The 21,919-nt window shown below is 41.4% G+C and overlaps 1 protein-coding gene across 1 annotated transcript in view; it reads left to right on the top strand.

The window, feature by feature from the left end:
* Positions 1-21,919, top strand: part of MGAT5 (alpha-1,6-mannosylglycoprotein 6-beta-N-acetylglucosaminyltransferase) — a 200,697-nt gene that overhangs the window by 11,074 nt on the left and 167,704 nt on the right. Inside the window, 1 exon segment of the mRNA XM_017888489.1 lies at positions 5,229-5,393. Coding sequence (XP_017743978.1) covers positions 5,229-5,393 — 165 coding nt within the window.

Genomic DNA, 21,919 nt, shown 5'->3' with positions numbered 1-21,919 from the left:
CATGTTCTAGGAAAAATGGGGTGGTGGACAGCGCAGCTCCCAAGCATGGCTGTTTTTGATAATTCCTCAAATATGGATTGATTTTGATGATCTGGGAAATGAAGGTTTACCTCGCAGTCTCACATTATTAGCTGATAGTTCTATAAACTTTATTCCACCAGTAGGGCCCTCCTTTCTATTGAGATCCATTCATCTCCTTGAATTCCAGAGATGGAGAAAAGTGTGACTTGCAGTTATAGCTCCTTGGCTGTCTGCTCAAGGATGTGTCTGTCAGCCCCTTCCAGTCACTTCTTACCCATTAATGCCATGGCTTCCTGGAAATGAAAACTTAACAGAAGCTGTCAAATAACCTGTTCCAGTGCAGTTTAATCGACCTTACCATTTATCAAAGAATGCCGGCATGATAGAAACCAAAGCCTACTTTCCCCAGAGAGACATTTTAAATGTTTTTCAACTACTTTGATCTCATCTTCATCATGTACAGTAAGTTTTAGGAATGCAGAATTGCAGTAGTAATGTTGGGATTAAATTTTTATTGCGAAGGCTTTGAACCACAAACAAAATTTTAAAAGCTCATTAGTAATTGAAAATGATAATCTTGCTGAGGATGCATTTTATGACTATAATAACTATAAGACACAATGAAATATTAAAATATTATACAAGAATTTGGAGTAATATTGTTCTTTCATTTTTATTAAACTATAGAAATTCTTTGTATAGTTGTAGTGAATAAAAGGGTTGCCATTAGGATTAAAACACAAACAGACCAGCACAGCGGCTCACACCTGTAATCCAAGCACTGTGGGACGCTGAGGCGGGGGTGGATCACGAGGTCAGGAGTTCGAGACCAGCCTGACCAACATGGTGAAACCCCATCTCTACTAAAACTACAAAAATTAGCTGGGCGTGGTGGTGCCTGTAATCCCACCTACTCAGGAAGCTGAGGCAGGGGAATCACTTGAACCCAGGAGACGGAGGTTGCAGTGAGCTGAGATCATGCCACTGCACTCCACCCTTGGCCACAGAGCAAGAACCCAACTAAAAAAAAAAAAAAAAAAGATTAAAACAAACAAAAAAACTGTTATTTTTTTCATTTTATTTTATTTTATTTTAGATGGAGTATTGCTCTGACTGTGTTACCCAGGCTGGAGAGTAGCAGTACGATCTTCGTTCACTGCAGCCTCCGCTACCCGGGTTTAAGTGATTCTCCTGCTTCGGCTTTCCGAGTAGCTGGGACTACAAGCACACGCCACCACGCCCAGCTAATTTTTGTATTTTTAGTAGAGACGGGGTTTTCACCACGTTGGCCAGGTTGGTGTCGAGCTCCTGACCTCAGGTGATCCACCAGTCTCGGCCTCCCAAAGTGCTGGGATTACAGGCATGAGCCACCATGTCAGCCTGTTATTTCTTTAAAATTGTGATAAAACTGTTAACAGTGTTTGGAGGTTTAACAGTAAAATACAAAGGTGCAAAATAATTTCATTGCCTGGAAACGTATAATTTATTGAACCTTATTTGTGAGAGTACTATAGTTTGTTTCATTCATTCATTTGTTTACTTACATAACACATATTTAATGTGCCAAGCACTGTATAATGGTACAGATATGGGCTTGGCGTCATCTCTGTCATTGTTTTTTATTAACAACATCCTTAATCTTGGGTTGGCTGCTTTGAAATGGTGACTCAGGTAGCTGCTTGAGTTAAAAATGAACTTTTTTCTTTCATATTGGGAGAGAAAACATGCCTACCCAGGTAAAGTGCTTAGAGAATTCAAGGTTTTTAGTAGCCTTATATTCCATCTTCATTTTAAGGGAGAAGATATAGAAAGAGTCTTAATTTTAAAAAAATCTTGGATCACTTGATGTATTTGGTAGTCGCCAGTGTCAGCTGGTGGATGTTTAGTGATACTGGGTCAGGTGACCAGAGTTGCCACAGGACAGGGACCTGAGTGAGTCTTAAGAGTGATTGGTATATGTTTTCCCACAAACACATGACAAAATCCCAGAGGTTATTCTCTGACAAGTAGATTCAGGGGAAGCAAGTCAGAGATGCTTGCTGGTGGATGGGTCCGTTGTAGTTCTTAAGAGGCGGTGCAGCATAGTGGGTAAGAGCCATCAGCCCTGGAACCAGACTGGGTTTGAGTCCTGGGTCTGTAATCACCTCTGCTAAATTATTTAGCCTCTCTGTCCTGTGATTTTTTTGTTGGGCATAGGGATGATCATATGCTCCTCAGATTGTCTTGGTAGGATTAAATGAATTAGTTCATTTAAAATGCTCAGCACACTGCCTGGCATATAGAAAGTTCAGTAAGTAGAGGAGGTGATATCAAGGTGGCTGTGGTGATGGTGATCCCTCCTCCTCATCATGAATCCCCTTTTACACTCCATGTCACAGTCACAGAAGGTCAATCTTTGGCAGATGGGGTCAACAAGAAATAGTAGGTCAGTTGTATTTACTAGTCACTGTAATTTGAGAACTGAGGGAGAATATCTTCTTAATTATAAGTGTGACAACTTCGTATCCTACCTACAGTATGCTCCACTAATGACTATCACCAGTAACAATGGATTGAGGACTGTGTCCAGTAGTCTGTTGAGAGCCCATCAGCATTGGCTCATGTTCTGTTAGCTCTCCCTTAGGGAGGAAGGCAGAATTCCCTCACTGCAACTTTCCATTGTATTTGTAGCAGTCCCTCCAGTGAATGGAATTCACACATGATGCAGGTTCATTCAGTGGGCATTTCCTATCCTGTAACCCCTCTATCACAGTTCTCTCTCCATGTCTTCACAGAGGGGCAGTGGGGAATACAGAGGGTTTGAGAGAATGCACCTAATTCAGGGGTTCTCAAATGAGGGCAGTTTTGTCCCTCCAAGGAATATTTGGCAGTGTCTGGAGACGTTTTTGATTGCCACACCTGGAGAATTGCTGCTGTCATTCAGGGAGTAGAGATCAGGGATGCTGCCAAATATCCTACAATGCAAGGACAGTCACCACGACAAAGAATTACCTGGCCCAAAGTGTCAGTAGTGCCGAGGTTGAGAAATCCTGAGTTAAGTCACACTAGAGGGCCAGGGCTTCTGTGCTTGGCCAACTACAATTACCAGTGATAGTTAAATGCTATTCTAGATCGTATTCGGATTCTAGCTGGCTTGATGACACAGGCTCTAGGCAAAGAGGCTGAAATGAAAAGAAATACTGAGGAGTATTTCTTTATACTGAACATTGCCCCTTCTCGCTGGCACGACTGCCCCCTTCTGCGTGGCTGGCCTCTGGCACTCTTCAGAACTCTGGAGAGCCAGTTGATGCATTAGACTCAGTGACAGAACAGGTGACCGACTCCCGCTGTCTGTGCCAATTAATGATGTGCCTGTGACAGACTGAGTCATGCCGACCGTGGGACTGCAGACCGCAGAGGAGAGTGCTCTCATGACCCTTTGGATAAAGCAGTAAAGCTTTGCATCACCTGAGGAGAGATTTCTTTGGGAAGGATGAGAACATTTTCCAGTGAAAGTCTCTATTTTACTTATATATTTAACAAGCGGTTATGCAGTGCTTATTATGTGCCAGCCAGTATTCAAAACATTTTATAAATATTAACTCATTAACTCCTCTCCACAACCCCAAAGCTGAAGTGTTGTTCATGTCACTCTTTTACAGATAAGGAAACAGGAATGCCAGAGGTGGGACTCAAACCTAGGAACTCTGGCTCCAAAGTCAGGCCCTTAACCACTGTGTTATGGATGAAAGACTCTGAACTTCACCCTTGGTTTATTTTTTCTACCCAGGTTCTTGACTTCGGTTTGGTCCCATTGAGACATCAGGAAATTAAACAGTCCTGAGGCAAGCCTTCATTTTATCAGCTTCTTATTTAATATCTGTGAACCTCAGTTTTCTTATCTGTAAAATGGAGTCACATCTACCTCATAGGGAGGATGTGAAGATAAAACAGTTGTCCATTTTGCATTGCTATGAAAAATACCTGAGCCTGGGTAATTTATAAAGAAAAGAGATTTATTTGGCTCAAGATTCTGCCACTGTACAAGAAGCACAGCACCAGCATCTGCTTCTGGTTCACTGGGCATAATGGAACAGGCTGGTGCACCTTTGTCAAGGTTTGCTGGGTGTGATCTGTGCTGTTTTTGTGACCACGTGTGTTTATTTCATGGTCAGATCACCGCATCTGCTCAGGGGCAAGTTTGCTATTTTCCGGGAGAATGGAAGGTGGCAACTTCCCGTTTGTCTTAACTCAGGGCTTTTCTCAGTCCTGCTACCCACGCTCTGTACTTTTCCCCTGGCCCACTCCCAATTCAGAAATGGGTCTGGATTCTATTTCCATGGATAGTTATGCAGTCACCCATCTGCTTTTCTGACACATACAAGTCAGTATATCTTTCTGTGATTATGAATTTTTAGAGGAGAGAGTCTAAGCTTATCTTTTTTTTTTCTTTGAATATCTTGTCTACAAATAGTAAATGCATCCATGGGGTGGAGTTCCTGTAATTTATCCAGAGGGAAGTGCAGTACTCTTTAATGTGTAGTCAGATGTGTGAGAAAGGGAACCAACTCTTAAATGTAAGAACCATGAGAGTATATCCCCAGCATCTAGAATAATATGTGGCACACAGTAGTAGCTTAATAAATATTTGTGAGCAAATGAATGGCTCTAATCTTTATTTTAAATATTTCCTAAATCTGATTATAGTCAATTCTGGGTTATGTAGCAGACCTGAAAATCTGGAGCTGTAGCTTTTATGAAGTGTTAGTGTATGTAACTAACAGAATTGAACACTTTTTAAAAAACTGGGACATGCTAGAGTATGCAACACGAAAAATAACGAACTTGATCCAGAGGCTACTTTGGGATCTTGCTGTACCCTTGAGGTGTCATGCTTTGTATGAGAAACTATGGTGCTGTAAGGAGGAATTCAATGTAGTGCTATAGCAGGATGCTAACAAGGAGTTTTCCCTGTTGACCAAGTAGCTGGAAATAGTTATACCATGTCACTTATTGTCAGGCTTGCATTCTGCAATAGACTGATGTATTTAGTAGGATCTGGGCCAGATGAAGATGGCCCTTGTCATCTTTCAGATATGGTTTAACAGATCTTTTGTACCACTTCAGAAGCGTTTGAGAAGTTTTATTCTCCATGATGAAGAGAGAGCAAGTCAGACAGATATGCAGAGGCCACAGAATTTTAAAATTGTCTGCACTTTCTTTTACAGATCTGAAGAAAACCCTTGCTGTGTTATTAGATAACATTTTGCAGCGCATTGGCAAGTTGGAGTCGAAGGTGGACAATCTTGTTGTCAATGGCACCGGAACGAACTCAACCAACTCCACCACAGCTGTTCCCAGCTTGGTTGCACTTGAGAAAATTAATGTGGCAGGTAAAAATAGCAATTCTCTGCCCTGATATGGAGTCACACCCTGCTTTGGACCAAGAAGAGAATAAAGGAGAGCAGTGGTTCTTACTGGAACCCGCATAATATAAATTATATAAACTTGGCATGGCCATTGTAAAGAGAAGTCTAAATTCATTTTTTAATAGCAGATGTTAAAATGCTTTTTATAGTTTTATCATAATGCATAATATTTGGTGGTTTCTGTGACACATTTGCTCTTAATGAGCTCCTGGAATTCACTTGTAAAGAGAAGATTCATAGCATGGATTAAATGAAATATAGAGGTTATTTGAGAAGCTCATGCCTTTTAGAGTTCGTTCCTCCTCCCATACTCCCATCAGACAATTTTGAAAGTCTATTGTACTATCATATTAAGTAGTTTCTCTCCTCCCTGTATTGTCTTAAAAAAAAAAAAAAAAAAAAAAACACACCATTGCAGAAAATGCCTCCTATGTATATATGGAGAAATAGAAATTATGGAAATGGCTTTTAGGAGATAAATGGTCCCTGCCTAATCCTAGGCGGATTCTGTAGCCACTCATGTACACCACCATGCGGTTCCCACTGGAAGGCATTTTGTTTTGCCGCGTCTGGAAACTGGAATATTGGATGAGAGAAGGAAAATTGACTAAAAACAACACCCAGATTATACGCAGCATGTTGTTGCCTACAACTCACATTAGAACCCTCCCTCCAAGTCCCCCACCATCACACTGCTCTGAGGTCAGCCCCTGGATCTTTGTGCTTGAGCCAGGACTGCCCTTGTTAGGGTGACCACGATTTTCTGGGGAACCAGGACAAAGTGAAGAGCCTGAAGATTAGGATTCAGTGGTTTGGGTGAATGGTTGTGAACAAGCTGTCCATACTTTTGGTGGGTGGTAGCCAAACTCTGGTTAATAGATAAAGTAAGTAACTAGGTTACTTTTGACATAAGTTGCTGCTTTTTAAAAAATCTTGTTTCATATACTTTAAGCTTATTTATTTCCCTTTCCCGTTTGCTTGTAAAAATTCACACACTCAAGTGGGAGAGATTCTTTTCCTTTCCCACCTCGCAGTGTCAAAACATTTAATTGTTTTACATTATGCAGGCTGATTTTTATTACCTTTTTTAATGTTCTTTGCCCTTTAGCAAATTTTAAATTGCAAAATATATTTCTAATAATTCAAAGTATCCAACCAAAGTTATTAAAAATAACTTTTAATTACAACACAGAGGCAGTGTCATCTAGGCCATAAATCCTGTCTTCCTTGCAGTTTCCAACAGCTTCTGTAATTAGACAAGAGAACCTCCCACTGTGTTTAGCTGCTTATTAATAACTGGAACCATGCCCCTTCAGTATCCACTTGCCACCCTTGTACCCAGTAGAAAACGCTACTGGAAAGGCTCTATCTGGTTTTACACTGTTTTGTGTCATATTTCTGGAGATGGAATGGAGCGTTCTGCCTTTAACTTTGCTGTTCCCCACTGCCTCTGAAGTCCTGTGGCTTGTGGGCCCCTATGAACACATCTCCTGTCATTCTTTCCCCCAAGGTGGGATCTTGCTGCCTCTGACTGTCCTGTTTGTGGCAAGGCTCACAGAGACTGCTACCTGGGCTTTAAGCTGCAGAGCACAGGGTAGTGGGTACACCTCCAAGAAGGAAATGGGAAGGACTTGGTGACTACTTCTTTCAAATGAAATTTGGAAATATACCAGCCATATGTATTGAGCTAGTTTACCGCTTAACAAGTATCATGTTTTCTAAGCCAATGGCTCTGAGTGGGACTCCTCTAAATGTGCCACTGGTGCTGTGTTTTTAATAATAATTTAAAGAACCGGAGTGTTGTGTTTTTTGTTTTTTGTTTTCCTTTTTGGGAAATCGGAGCAAATTTAGAGTTACGCATTTAATGAATAACCTCATTCGCATATCTTTGCATCTTTCACGTATGTGTGGGACATAGTCCATACCATCATGATTTTTACTGGGTAATTAGGAAAAGAATACACATGCATAAAACGACACAAACCATAGTTGCTGTAAAGTAGGGGTGACTCAGAAAAAAATTGGGAGGCAGGGAAGGAGAGGAAACTAACATTTAGTAGCTGTCCAGTAAATACAAGTTCCTCTTCCTGACCCTCCAGTGTACATGATTTTACTTAATCTTCTTAGCACCTCTGAGAAGTGTTTTCACAGGTTTTGTTGAGTTTAAGTGCTTGGGAATGGATAACTGTTGGTACTGGAGTTCCCTGAGCTCAGCTTAAGATCTGCTAGTGCTGTGTAGAGAAGAGATTCTGAGTGTTAGCTCTATCTCTCCTTCCATTTGTAAATTATCAGAAAGGTATGCGTCTGTAAAAAGGTGCTACCATTTTCTTACCTAGAAGAGAGCTGCCAGTTTCCTAGATTTAATCATCTGTCTCATCAAGTGATTTCTCTGTCTCAGGGTCTGCTCTCAGGCTGATGTTTGTAAAAGCTGGTCCGTGTGTGTGTGTGTTTGTGTGTGCACGCATGCATGCTTGCAGAGGCATCCCTTTCATAGACACTGTCTTGTTCAGAGTGGGTATAGATATGCTGGGCAGCCTTCTTCATTTCCCCCAGAAGGTGGGTAGTCCTTTGTATCTTGTCAATCAACCACATATTTTTAAAAAACGATTTGCCATGTCTATAGAGTACCAGAAAGAAGGACGAGGACTTAAGTGAATGGTTCTCATTTATGGGCAGCCCTTCCTTGCTTTTCTGCCCTCTCTCTGATCCGCGACCATGCTGGTGTCTTCAGTCCCCTCTGTCAACCCAGGAATGGCTCCTGAGTTGTGGGAGTTCAGTTTTATGGAGTTCCAATCCTCACTAAGTGAAGTTTTTCTCTCTCCCTTCCTGAATGGAGACATGTGGTAATTGCACAGAAATGTTCTCCCTGGTGTGTCTTTACTGCTGACTCTGGTGTCTTATTGCTCACTGATGTTTCTGATTGCTTATTGTTGTGTCTTATTGCTTGCTGATATATCTTCTGGTTGGCTATAAACTGTCTCTAAATTGGGTACCATAGCAATTGAAGAAGGATTCCCTAAATTTAAATTTATTTTCTTTAAAGGGATAGCTGTGTGTGTGTGTGTGTGTGTGTGTGTGTGTGTGTGTGTGTGTGTGTCTCATTTTCTGTCTCTAGCTGTGTTCTGTGTAGCTTTTATCCAGTATGGCTTATCTTCACAAATTTATCACCGAGGGATTTTTTTAATGTGAAAGTAAATTTGCCCCTAGAGAAATTTAGTTGGAAATGAACTTTATTAAAATCAAGAAATCAGACTGAACTGGATTTTGAGCTCTGTTTGTCTTGTTGGAGAGAAAGGGGACTCAAAGGAATGAAAAGTGGATTTTAAAATCCCCACCCTTCCACCAATCACACAGTAAATAAATTTCTCCATATTTACTTTCTGAAAGGGTTTGAAAGGCCTTCATCAAAATTCTCACTTTTAGAATGCTGCTTTGGATTTGAGAAAGACCCATTCTGTCTTCAGTTTTGTGATCTTAAATGAGGAAGTGGAGTGAATAGGATTGGATCTGTGGTTCTTTGCCATCTACCTGAAATGGGGAAAAGGTAAAAAGTGTACATATCTGATAATGAAAATGCTTGCCTTCTAAGGACTGAGACAGTATCTGATTTATCTTTGTTCTGCCCATAGTGTCTTGATTGTAGCCTTACCTGTTGAGGATAATTCAGTAAATATTGCTCACATGGATTGGTTTCTATTGGAGGGAACAGCATTTGGTTTCATCACTCAGAGGAGTTTCTTACGGTTCGTCTTCTCCATTTACATTTGTGGTGATTTGCCTGGAAGTCGGAGTTGGTATTTCATTTCCATAGTTCTCAGACCTTAGCAGACACCACCTAAGAGTGGGACTGCCTTTTTCGTTGGTCAGGACTGAACTTCCCATTGATGGTTCTGGAATGTGGAGGCTTCATAGGATGTGATAGTTACAATTCTAGATTGTGATATTTTAGAGGACAACAACATTGTGCAGCCTCTCATAAATGTGCATGTGTACACATTTATTTATACTCTCAATATTGAGTTGTCATCCATCGTCAGCTGAATAACTGGTCAGTGTTGACTGTTCCCTAAAAGCCAAAACCATAATGATAGCATCCACGTAGTGTTGTGATGACTTAATAATTGCAAGGTCACTTGGGAAGCAGAATCACAAAATCAAAGGTACAGGTATAACTCAAGTGACTGTTTCCTGGTATTTAGTCCAAATTGAACTTCCGGCAACCCTGCATTTTTTCCAAAGTCAGTAGCAAATAAAGGAACACTTTCCAGTATTTGGGGTTGAAGTGCAATGTATTTGGATTTGGAAGCTGTTCTTAAAAACAGCAACCATTATTATTATTATTATTACCATTTGAAAGTTGAAAATGAAAAATGTCCCTGCTGAGTTCTAGGGCTTGCATTTGGAAGTACAGTTTTCCCCCTTTGTGCTGCTAATGGACCTTGAAATTTAGTTGCACCCATGCTATTTCCTTGTATGTGTACCTGTGTTATCAGTTTGTGTTGAAGTAGCACCTGAAGTGTCCCAGCTCCAACCCTGGGCAGTAGCTCAGCAGATGACTTTCCCAGGGTCAGATATTGGCATGTCAGTGAGATCCCAGATGCTACTGAGAGATGGGACAGAGATGAGATTGCAGGTGCTTTCCTATTAAGTTGAGCAAGAAGCAGATATGTTCTGTCTATTTACCTGTCATTTTCTGTTTTGTTATTTGCAATGGTAACAATAAATGTGTGGACCCTTGTCAGAAGCTATTCTTTTGGTATCTTTACAGAAAAATGCTTGTCTTTGTTGGTATGGTTTTCACTTTGTGTAGTCAAGGATATTTTGATTTTATTTAGAAGAAGAAAACATAGTTCAGAAGTGATGCTGATCTTTGAGGAAGTGTATCTATAGCAGTGATTAACAGCTGTGGGTGATTTTGCACCCAGGGGACACATGGCAATGTCGGGAGACATTTTGGTTGTCACAAATGAAGAGGTGCTATTTTCCTTCTTTTTTTTTTTTTTGAAACAGTGTCTCACTCTGTCGCTCGGGCCAGAATGCAGTGGCACCATCATACCTCTCTGCAACCTCGACCTTCCATGTCCCCACCCCCTGCCACCTCAACCTTCCGAGTAGCTGGAACTACAGGCAATGTGCCATCATGCCTGGCTAATTCTTTTTTCTTATTTTTCATAGAGAATGGGGTCTTGCTATGTTGCCCAGGCTGGTTGGGCTCCTAGGCTCAAACGATCCTCCTGCCTCAGCCTTCCAAAGTGCTGGGATTACAGGCATGAGTTGCTGTGACCGGCCTATTTACTTCTAATAAATGAAGGCCAGAAATGCTGTAAAAAGCATCCTACAATATATAAGACATCGCCCACAATAGAAGTATCCAGCCCCAAATGTCAATTATGGCAGGTTTGTGAAATTCTGATCTATGAGATACTGTTAGAATCTGGTGCCAGCAGATATTTTCACCTATGGTTAGTACAGAAAGATGCCTGAGACACTGAAGTTTCCTGATAGGCCAGCTGAGACCTAAAGTTCCTTTCACTTTTGCTAGCAAGGCTGTTCACAAGCCCTGCTCCCCCTGCCCCCTAACCTCCACCTCATTTAGCTTTGCCACTGGTCTTGGAGGCCTCCAAGGAAAGAGATTTTAGAAACTCCCAGAAGACTATTTTAGGATCTTGACCTTAAGGAACTCCTTTCCTGGCCCACAGTGTGCTTTTGGCAATGTGCATTTTACTTCTGCTTCTATGGAAGGTAATTATTTCTTCTCATGAAAGGGCCACTAATTCCAGATAACAATGATACAAAGCAGTCTTAGAGAATGGGTTTAAATTGCAGAACGTTTTAGAAGAAATTCTTTGTTATTTTAAGCAAAGTATATAATTATCAAGATATAAGAGAGTAAATTAAATAAGTTAAAGAAAACAAGACAGGTTCCCAAAGATCTACTTTACATCAGAAAACACCCTTCACAGCATACTTGGAGCAGTATTGAAGACAATGAGACTAGAGAGTTAATTGGGATTTGTGAAGCATTTTCAGTGTTAAATGAAGGAGTTTCTATTTTGTTCCCTGGGTGGTGACAGTTGATGAGAGGTTTAAAGTAGGAGGATGAATAGGTGTGAGGTCTGTATTTCCAGAGAATAATTACTGGCCATGTGGAGTGAGATGCATATGAAGGGTGAGAGAGACTGCAGTTAATCTCCAGTTAGGAGGAGAATGCCCTGGATTAGACATGTTCCTACGGCCCGGGGAGAAGGAAAATTTGAGACCCATGTTAGGGTGAAGCTGGTGTGATGGGGACACGGACAGACTGTGGGAAAGGGCAAGGGAGAAGTTGTCATAATGATTTCCAAGGGTGTAGCTTGAAGGATAACTGGGTGACTCATTATTGAGGAAACAACCCAGCAGAGAGGCAAGGTTCCATGAGGACTGTAGCCGCAAGCCATTTGTTTCAGAATATCGGCTTAAAGGCAGTTGAAACTTTGGTGCCAGTGTTGAGGAGATGAGGGACAATGAAAGGCAGCATCTGTGGAACCAGACTGGCCTGGTTCAAATACTCGCTCCACCACTTCATAGCAGTGTGACTTTGGGTAAGTTTCTTAACCTTCCTCTGGCTGAGTTTCCCCATTTCTAAAATGGGAGAAATAATAGTAGTGCCCATTTCACAGTATTGTTAGGAGGTATATTAGTCCATTTTCATACTGCTATAAAGATACTACCTGAGAGTGGGTAATTTATAAAGAAAGGAGGTTTTACTGACAGAGTTCCACGTGACTGGGGAGGCGTCAGGAAACTTAAATCATAGTGGAAGGGGAAGGAAGCACATCTTACATGGCAACAGGAGAGAGTGAACAAGAGAGGAAGGAAGTGTCACACTTTAAAATCATCTGCTGTCCCGAGAACTCACTACCATGAGAATAGCATGAGGGAAACTACCCCCATAATCCATTCACCTCCCACCAGCTCCCTCCTCTGACATGGGATTAAAATTCGAGATGCGATTTGGGTAGGGACACAGAGCCAAACCACGTCAGGAGGATTAGGTGAGACCAATAATGTACTTAGAAACATGCCTGGCATAAAGTCAGTACTGTATGAGCATTTGTTAATTACAGTTTAAAAGTTACATATTTGGAATATTGGCATAAAAATGGAACACTGTAGTGACTACTTCTTTGGATATCACCACTAGATTAGGAAATAATTTATATATTTTTATATAGATTTAGGAAATAATTTTGTATATACAGATTTATAGATTAGGAAATAATTTTGTATATAATATTTCACTGGAACACTTTAAATTTGAAGTTCCCAAATTGATCTTTTTGTGCCTCTGTTGTCAATATTTGACTCATCACAAAATTCATGTTTTGTCAATAATCTCTTGGTTGCAAGAGGCCAACCACCTAGCTTATATTAACTTAAACTAAAAGGGAACTTGGAGCTCATGTCATTTAAAAGTTTGTAGGATGCTGTGAGAGATTCAGACATGGGAACCATCTTCAGGAACCTCAGCTGTGTCCTCTCAGGTATTGGATATTGTCAGAAGCCATTCTTTTGGTGTGTTTGCCGAAAATTCTTGTCATTGTTGGTATAGTTTTCACTTTGTGTTGTCAAGAGGGTTTTGCTTTTTATCATTAAGAAGAAAATATTGGGAGGCCGAGACGGGCGGATCACGAGGTCAGGAGATTGAGACCATCCTGGCTAACACGGTGAAACCCCGTCTCTACTAAAAAATACAAAAAACTAGCCAGGCAAGGTGGCGGGCGCCTGTAGTCCCAGCTACTCGGGAGGCTGAGGCAGAAGAATGGCGTAAACCTGGGAGGCGGAGCTTGCAGTGAGCTGAGATCCGGCCACTGCACTCCAGCCTGGGCGACAGAGCAAGACTCCGTCTCAAAAAAAAAAAAAACAAAAGAAAATATAGTTCAGAAGTGATGCTGTCCTTCAAGGCTGTGTTAATATGTTGTGTCTTTTATTTTACCTTCATTCTTAGGCCATCTTTGCTTGGTGGAGGCAGAGATGGATAGTCCCAAGGAGACTCTAGGTTTTAGTTTTCAGTCCCAGACGACTGTGCTGCTTTCCAGGAGGTTTTGGCAACTCTCTAGAGCAGGGTTACGATTGGTTTGGCCTGGCCTCTATGCCTATTTATGATCCAGTCAGAGTGACCAGTATCATGTTCCATCCTGATTGGCTAGGCCTGGGTCACATGGGCCACCCCGGGAATTAATGGTATAGGAGAGGAGTCCCTGAAGAGATTCCAGACGAGCAGATAAAATGCGTATGGCTACTAGAGACCCTGGTCATGTCATGGTTTGGCTTTCTGAAGTTATCTTAAACCTGACTCAAGCTTTTCTCTCCTTGAGTGTTTGGAGGGCAAAGCCTCAGGTCTGCTAACTTTCTGCCTCCATTTTAAGCAATACTGTGGCTGCATGTGCCTCAACCCCACTTGGAACGAGCCCAAACCCCTGCCTGCAGTTTATTCATGCTCTTACACACTTAACATGTTTTTGTCCACAGCCTGACATGCTGCTTTTGTTCTGGCTGACTCTTCTTTATCATCTTTTTTAAGTCTCATCTGAAGCTCTGTCTCCCTAAGACTTGCTTGATGCCCCTCACACCCCAGAGGTTTGTGGTGTCCTTGCCTTGTATTCATACCATGTGTGTCCTTGGACTTTTCCACTCTTTGCTTGTCTTCACAGCCAGTCTGTAAGCTCCTCAAAGGCATGGGTGGGATCTTAGGTTTTTCTTTTCAGTTCAGTGCTGAGCTTGGAGTCTGGCAAATCACAGGTTTTATCAATAAATGTCCAGCTGTTTACACTCCTCCCTTTCCTGAATACACTCCTGCTGGCCAGCCACTGTGTCCTGGAACCTTTGCCATGATACTGATGACCATGCTTTCACTTCTAGATCACCATTTCTGCCACTCCTGTGCTTTGACAGCTCCCTGAATCCTTTTGGAATTCTCAGAAGCACCTGGAAAGTTTACTGTTAAATTGTTAAGACCGGAAAAGCCTTTGCTTCACTTCACTTTTGAAAACTGAGATTCCATAATAAGAACTTATTTTGTGTTTCTTCATGGCTAATTATAAAAATATAAGTAGGATTTTAAAAATTCAGGCCACCTCCACTCCCTGAGAGGTTGCTCTGAAGGAATAGTTCTTGCAGAAAAGAAACAGGGACCCAGAACTTCTAATTCTGTTCGACTAATTACTGACCCTTCAAGGAATACATGGCTTGTTTCATTTCAAAAAGTGAGGCTATCTATATCCCTGTCGGGAATACTGTTCCTCCCCAGCCACTTGATGGGGGAACTCAGTAACATACACTGCAGGGTTGTCCTGGAGACCTTAAAAGTGCCTCTGCTCAGGGTTGTTCTTTGTACTGGTGATGGGACACGCTGAAATTAGACTTGTTTGTTTTAATCAGAAGGCGACAGATCCCACTTGCTTAATTTGGTTTAATGAGGTATGTGTATACAGTTGTGATATCAGCTTACATATGGTATTGATTCAATAGACATTCCACAGCTACAGCATAGCATATGCTTTCTTAAATAGTCCCTTGTCTGTGCTGTTTCATCCTTTACCTGTTTTCACTGACAAGTATTTCAACAAACTCACTGTAGAGCCTGACATTTTAAAATTTAGAAAAATACTTGGAATAAAGCTGATTTGGTGAGACATGAAAGACAGGTATCTGACTCTATGTTTTTGAAAAGGTTTTGTAGGTTTGAAGATTTCTGGGGTTTTGAGAGATTTTCCTTTAAGCTGTGCTTTTGGCTTTGCATATCCACAGCTTCTAAAATTAGGCAGCCTAAATAAAATCAGTTGCTAGTTTTGTTTTCCCTTCTCGCTTACATCCCAGAAAAAGAAGAGAGAAAGCAATGCGGCGTGAAGATGGTTTGAAATTCTTTGGGTTTAGAAAGGACAGAAAGAGGGATTCAATTAGGGATGTGACTAAGAAGCGCTAAACTGCCCTACAGTTCAGGACAGCAGAAATCATCTTCATTTCACAGCCTCCTTTTTCTGTCCTTATTTTACCCTTGAACATTCAGCAAGTCTCACGTGTGGGATCACGAACCCCAAATCCACTTATGTCAAGGGGAGGGCCCATGGCGTAGACAGAGCCAGCCGAGGATGACGTGTCTGGGATTGTAAACTGCATTTTAATTTGTATTGTCAGAGTTGGACAGCTGCACTCTTAGCTGGTTTTAAGCTGTCTTGAAGTTTGTTGGAGAGGTTTTCCAGTCAACGTTTATTGTGGAAACTTCCCTTTACCTTGGTGCAGCTGGAGATGGACTCTTGAACCAGAGACAAGCAGACATCCAGTGAAGGACTTGTGCTATGTTTTCCCCACTGGGGACTTAATTAAACAGCAGCCATAGGATTATGGGACCCTTGGATAAACCCAGTTAGTTTCCTCATTGATAAAATGAGAATAAGAACCTGTGCCATGGTATTGTTGCTAGGAGTATGAGTTTATACATGGAACACACTCAAGCTGCTGGGCACAAAATAAGACCTCAGTAAGTTTTGGCTATTGGTTCTTACGCTTCTTAAGTGTCCAACTCAGGTTTTCATTCCTGGGCCAGGCATGTAGCAGATGGTCATGCTTGATGGGCATGTAAACTACCCATTCCCAATGTTGCATTTTATGCAGAAAACCAGACCTTGTGAAAGGGCTGTCCAGAAGCTACTTGGCAGTCACAGCCTGAACCTGGTCTTTGGCATCAGACATTTTTGAGCAGAACTCTGGGTCTGCTCGCATACTTGTTGTTAACATTTTATTTTATTTACCATTGCTAAGCCTCCAATTTATGCTCTGTGCAATGGTGATAGTGACACCAACACTGTCCTCATGGTGAGGATGCAATGAGATGATGCATATTGAGATCCTGGTCCAACATCTTCTCCCTGTGACCTACCTACTGACCTTGCCCTCTGTGATTAATACCCTGTTAGAAAGGAGTAGTCACAGACATAACGTGGCAAACACTGATGTATCTTTTATCCAACCTACGCTGACTGCATGATGCCAGGTCTGTGTCAGGCTGTGGAAATGCAGCTGGGTAGGAAACTAGGGCTCCTTTTGGGAATGTTGAGTTTACCATCTACTGGAGGAGAATGACTGAGTGTATTGGCTGTGCTCCTATCTTTTTTGACCCTCAACTTGTAGCTGCTTTCACCCCAGTCTAAGAGAACCTGTTGGCTTTGCCTGACCTTTTGGCCTTGGAAATGACCTTCAAACTCTATAACCATCTCAGGATAGGGATAGCAATGACATACAGCAACTGGCACAGAAGGAATTTTCTCCTGTCACAAGGCAGAAGTTGTATGGCTCCTGTGCTACTTGTCACAGCAAGCTTAAGCAGATCTAGAAGCTGCCTGACCCTTTACTGTACCTTCCCACTCCAAAATAGGGAGGGAAACTCCTGTGCGGGAGTGCTCAGCTCTCAAGGGAAGACAGTCATTAACCTGTCTAAACTCTGTGTTAATAGAACCTTCTTGATAATTGCTTTCATTAAGTGTGGTTAATGTGAACAGTACAAGTTATAGCAAGATTTGCAGAAGAACAAAGTAAATATTTAAGACTTTATTTCAGGGTGCAGTTGGGTCGAGGCAAAGAGAAGATTAGTAGAAGCTGTAACTGATGGTATCTGACGTTGAAACACAGTGAACCTCTTGGCAGAAGTGCCAGTCATTTCTCATCAGTGGTTCACAGAATCCTAACTCTGGGGAGGCAGATGGGTGTCTCCTGGAGATGGTTGTGAGTTCAGGTTTTCTCCTTTCACTTCTGGCCTCTAGTCAGACATGAATGACATGGTGATGAAGATAAACTGCCTTCCCTGTACCACCCAGGAATGCAGTGAGGATTAAGAAGGTGGCTTTTAGCCTGTGGCTATGCCACATGGCGAAGGATGGTTTTCCCTGAGGGCAGAAGGCCATTATTAGCAACTGAGTTGGTCAGGAAAACTCCTGAGTTGGGCAGGAGTGTGTGCCATGCCGGGCTTAGGTGTACAGTGCTGTCAAACCAGGCACCTGGGGATTAATTTAGCATGGGTTTTCATGCCTCCAGGCTACCAGTGACCATACAGCCATCATCTCTACCTTTGAGTTGATGTGTATAACTGAATAATAGTGCTTTGTTTTCAAAAGGAAACGCTTGAAAAATAGTGCTTCTATAGTACAAGGAGGGATGCTCTGCTGAAAATCTGGAAATTACAGCTAAGCAAAAAGATGAAAATACAAAGCAGCTGTTATTCTACCACCCAGAGATTGATTGATTTGTTTCTTTACTAACAGATATGGCAAGTGCCTGTTCTGTACCAGGCACTGTCTAGACACTGGAGATAGTGATGAGCAAAACCAAGTCTCTTCTTTCTGGAGATTACACTCCAGCCATGAAGGCAGGTAGTAAACAAATACATAAACACATCTGGTAAAAAAATGCTTGAGGAACAGCAAAGTAGGGTAAGGAATTAGCGAAGGAAGCGGGTGCTGTTTCAGGTTTGGAGTTGGTCAAGAAAGCCTCTCTGAAGGAGAGAGATTGAGCAGAGACCCATATTATTGAGGGAGGGAGGCCTGGGGCTCTCTGGTTAGCTGCCAGAAGGATCAGTCTGTACAACAGCCCAGGACATATTCTTCCCAGGTGTGTTTAAGAACCACTGTTGGGCCCTTTTAATTCTAATACAGAAGGTGGCCTATTAAAACCAAAACCAAAAAAAAAAAAAAAAAAACCCCATAAAAGGACCTTTTACTGTATCATCTGTCATTTATGTTTCTGCTAGGCTGAAACTGGATTTTTGAGAGAGTAGTGTTGGAACCACGGAAAGGTCTGGATGTGTTAACACATTGGTTCAACATGTGATTAGACCTGTGTGCGCACTACAGACTCAGGCTGCTGGGGTTCACTTCTGAGTTCCACAGTGGTGCAACTGTAGTGAAGTCATTTAGAGAGGTTAAGTCTCAGTTCTCTCATCTGTACAGCAGAAACTAGCTTATGGGGCCACATGAGAAAGTGTCTGTGGAGGGTTGGCACATGGTAAGTGCTCAGTAATTATTGGCTGTTGCTATGATTAACAAAATGTGGTTTTGGCAAATGGTTTTAAAAGGGTCTGTATGTGCCTTTATTCCGTAAGTTTTTAACCAAAACTAAGGAGCCTTGAAAATTATGTTAGAGGCACCAAATGGGGAGCAGGTTCTAGTCATTCATCAAAGAAGGAGCTAAATAAAATCAAGATTTAACAGAAGGATCACACATTTGGGGTAGGGTTTGGAGTTTCAGTCATGAAGTGGGAGCACAGTTTATAGGGTTCAACTTCTTGTCTGTAGGTGCCTATCTCTATTCACATTTAAAGCCATTGTTGAGGAATGTAGTGTCTTTTTTACAGAAACTGTTCTCAGTTTGGAGAATGTGAGTGTGTGGCTTTGAGGCTTCAGAATCCCACTGTGAAGTTGTCATTGGTCTTCATGGTTATTTATGAGGCTTGCCCTAAAGTGGGTCCTGTTCTTAACAGGAGAATGATACAGCTTCCCCTGGCAACTGGGTTCTTTCTCTGTGGTGCAAGGATACATCTCTGCAGTAGGCTCTCTGAGAAATCTGTGACTGGCTAGCAATTAGAGTTGAGAGTGTAAACTGGCCACAGACTGAGGAATTCCAGGCTTCGGACCGTGAGCCCTAGTGAAGAAATGTAGGGCCGGGGCTCAGGAGGCTAGAATTAAGCCCATTGCTGACAGAATTGATGCTGAGATCCTCAGCAAATTGCCTTATCTTTGTTTCCTCTTTCAGATCCAGAGACTCATGAGCTTTTATAAGTGGAAAAGATTTAGATGTTCTAACATTTCCCCCAAATGGGAGACTGCAGCTTTCCAAAATCCTTGGTGGATGGTTCTCCAGATTTATCTCAACAATTCTAGTGCTGGAACTTTTAGCTGCCATACTGTTCAACTGTAGTGGGCCACATTTACATAGCCTGTGTCAGGGGTCAATAAACTGTGGCCCATGGGCCAAATCTAGTCCACTACCTGAATTTATAAATAAAGTTTTATTAGAACACAAAACTTTCCCATATATTTACTTATTGTCTGTGGCTGCTTTCATGCTACAACTGCAGAATTTAGTAGTTGTAAAGGAGACCATATGGCCCACAAAGTTGAAAATACTTTCTATCTGGCTTTTCACAGAAAAAGTTTGCCAACCCCTGGCCTAAATGAATGGTGCTCTCTGGAATGCAGTACGTAGTCTGCATGCAACCCTGTGTGCTAAATGTATTAGATTTGTAGAGTGTTCATAAAATAGAGGAAAAAAAAAAAACCACTGTTTATTGAGAGATCGCTGTGTCCCAGGCACAAATAATAACTTTAAAATACTTTATTAGTTCTTTCCTCAGAGCAAACCTGCAGAAGAGTTATCTCAACTTAATAGAGTATCAGGGTAGGAGATGATGTGTAATCTGCCCAAAATGGTGGCAGTCTGAGACAGGGTTTAGAACCTGGCTGGTGCATCTCTAATGTGCCCATTTAAAGATGCTGCTACTGCTGGGACAATGGCATTTCATTGTGTATCACACCAGAAGGTTACATGTGGCATTTTTAAAGATGAAAATAGTTTAAGGCTCAAGAATGGAAGATAAGCTAAGAGTCCATACCTTTCTGGTCATTTGGATATTGTAAATGTTTCAGGTGTTAAGCATACTGAATTTTGTGAGTTTTGATTTTTTTTGTTTTGGTCTTCTTTTTGCTATTGTGTATTGATTGCCCTTTGATTTTCTTCTTTACCATTCTATATTTTAAATGAAGACATTGTCTCTAGAGAAATATCTAGATTGTTTTCCAATACTTTTTCTGCTTTAAAAATTCACTTTTTATAATGGCTTGATAAGGCCAAGTTAATGTAGGAAATTGGAAAATACAGAAAAGAATAAGGAAAAAAAGTCTTGTAATCCTTGTTTCTCAGAGCACTTGATCAGCTTTTTTCTGTTCATATATGTATAAATATTATTGTACTCTTTGTTTCAAAGCTTGATTTTTAAGGGAGATTCCTTTATTCTTCCAAAGCTTTATTAAATAACTACATAATATAACCTAGGTTCTCATTTTTGTTTTTCCTTTATTCTACAAAGATTATTGTGGTAAACGTAAATCTTTTCATTATTCTCTTGGGAGATTTTCTTGTAGAAACAGAATGCTGGTCTAAGGGATAAGCCCTTTTTAAGTCTAATATTTATTTCTATCAATTAGTACACGTATATAATTTTAAACTATAAATTTAAAGGTCAAATAGTATAAGTCTGTAACAAAAATCTGTCTTCTGCTATATACTTCATTTCTTCCTACCCCTGACTTTTGTTCCTAAAACACAAATACTTTTTTTTTTTTTTTTTTTTGAGACGGAGTCTCACTCTGTCGCCCAGGCTGGAGTGCAGTGGTGTGATCTCGGCTCACTGCAACCTCCGCCTCCCGGGTTCACACCATTCTTCTGCCTGAGCCTCCTGAGTAGCTGGGACTACAGGTGCCCGCCACCACGCCCGGCTAATGTTTTAAATATTTTTAGTACAGACGGGATTTAACCATGTTAGCCAGGATGGTCTTGATTCCTGACCTCATGATCCACCCTCCTTGGCCTCCCAAAGTGCCAGGATTACAGGCATGAGCCACCACGTCCGGCCAAACACAAATACTTCTAACTCTTGTTTCTTCCAGTAATATATTTTCATATTTCTCCATAACATATTTATGTTGCTTTTTCTTATCTTGCATTTTTTGAGGTTATCTACTGATTTTCTATTATGGAAGATGGGAATTTAGCTCTCTGAGACTGCCACCATTGCCAGCAACCCCTCCACCACACGGCTGCTCTCTGTTTTCCAGAATCAGAATGTCCTAAATATTTGTTGGGGTTAAATTAGTGGTCAGTGCTTACTCTATAAGGACACTGTTTAGCCACCTACTAAAATAAAATAGGGTGATAGTAAATTGCCTTTCTAATTCATCTTTCTGTTTTTCCCAAAGTTAATAATTTACTTCATATGTTTGCATTGTTTTGATTAATTAGGACAATATTTACTAATTGCTTTCTGTGTGCCAAGCCACACATCAGTGAACAAAACAAAAAAAGTCTTACCCTTACCAAAATTCAGCCCTAAACATTCCACCAGAGAACCCTTCTTACTGCGGCCCACAGATCAAATAGTTTGGCATGCTTTTATTCCATAGTCGTCTTCCTGATGCTTTCTGCCCTCCTGCTACAAGCTGGCCTGGCTGTGTCCTGGGCCTGCTGTACAGTTGTCGTAGGACTGACTGTTTCCAAAGCCCCTTTCCCTTCTTTGGTGCTGGATCTCTTATTTCTTAGATTCCACATTTTCTTCTTTGTTGGTTTCTTGCCTCATCCTGTAGTAGTTTTCTGAGAGAAGAAGGTAAATGGAGGGGAAATAATGAGATTTCTTTCCCTTCCCTCCTTCCTTCCTTCCTTCCTTCCTTCCTTCCTTCCTTCCTTCC

Source organism: Rhinopithecus bieti, unplaced genomic scaffold (genome assembly GCF_001698545.2).
Source record: "Rhinopithecus bieti isolate Rb0 unplaced genomic scaffold, ASM169854v2 scaffold_15296, whole genome shotgun sequence".
NCBI lineage: Eukaryota > Metazoa > Chordata > Mammalia > Primates > Cercopithecidae > Rhinopithecus > Rhinopithecus bieti.
The sequence above is the reverse complement of the archived record's forward strand: the minus strand, read 5'-3'. Positions and strand labels throughout refer to the sequence as shown.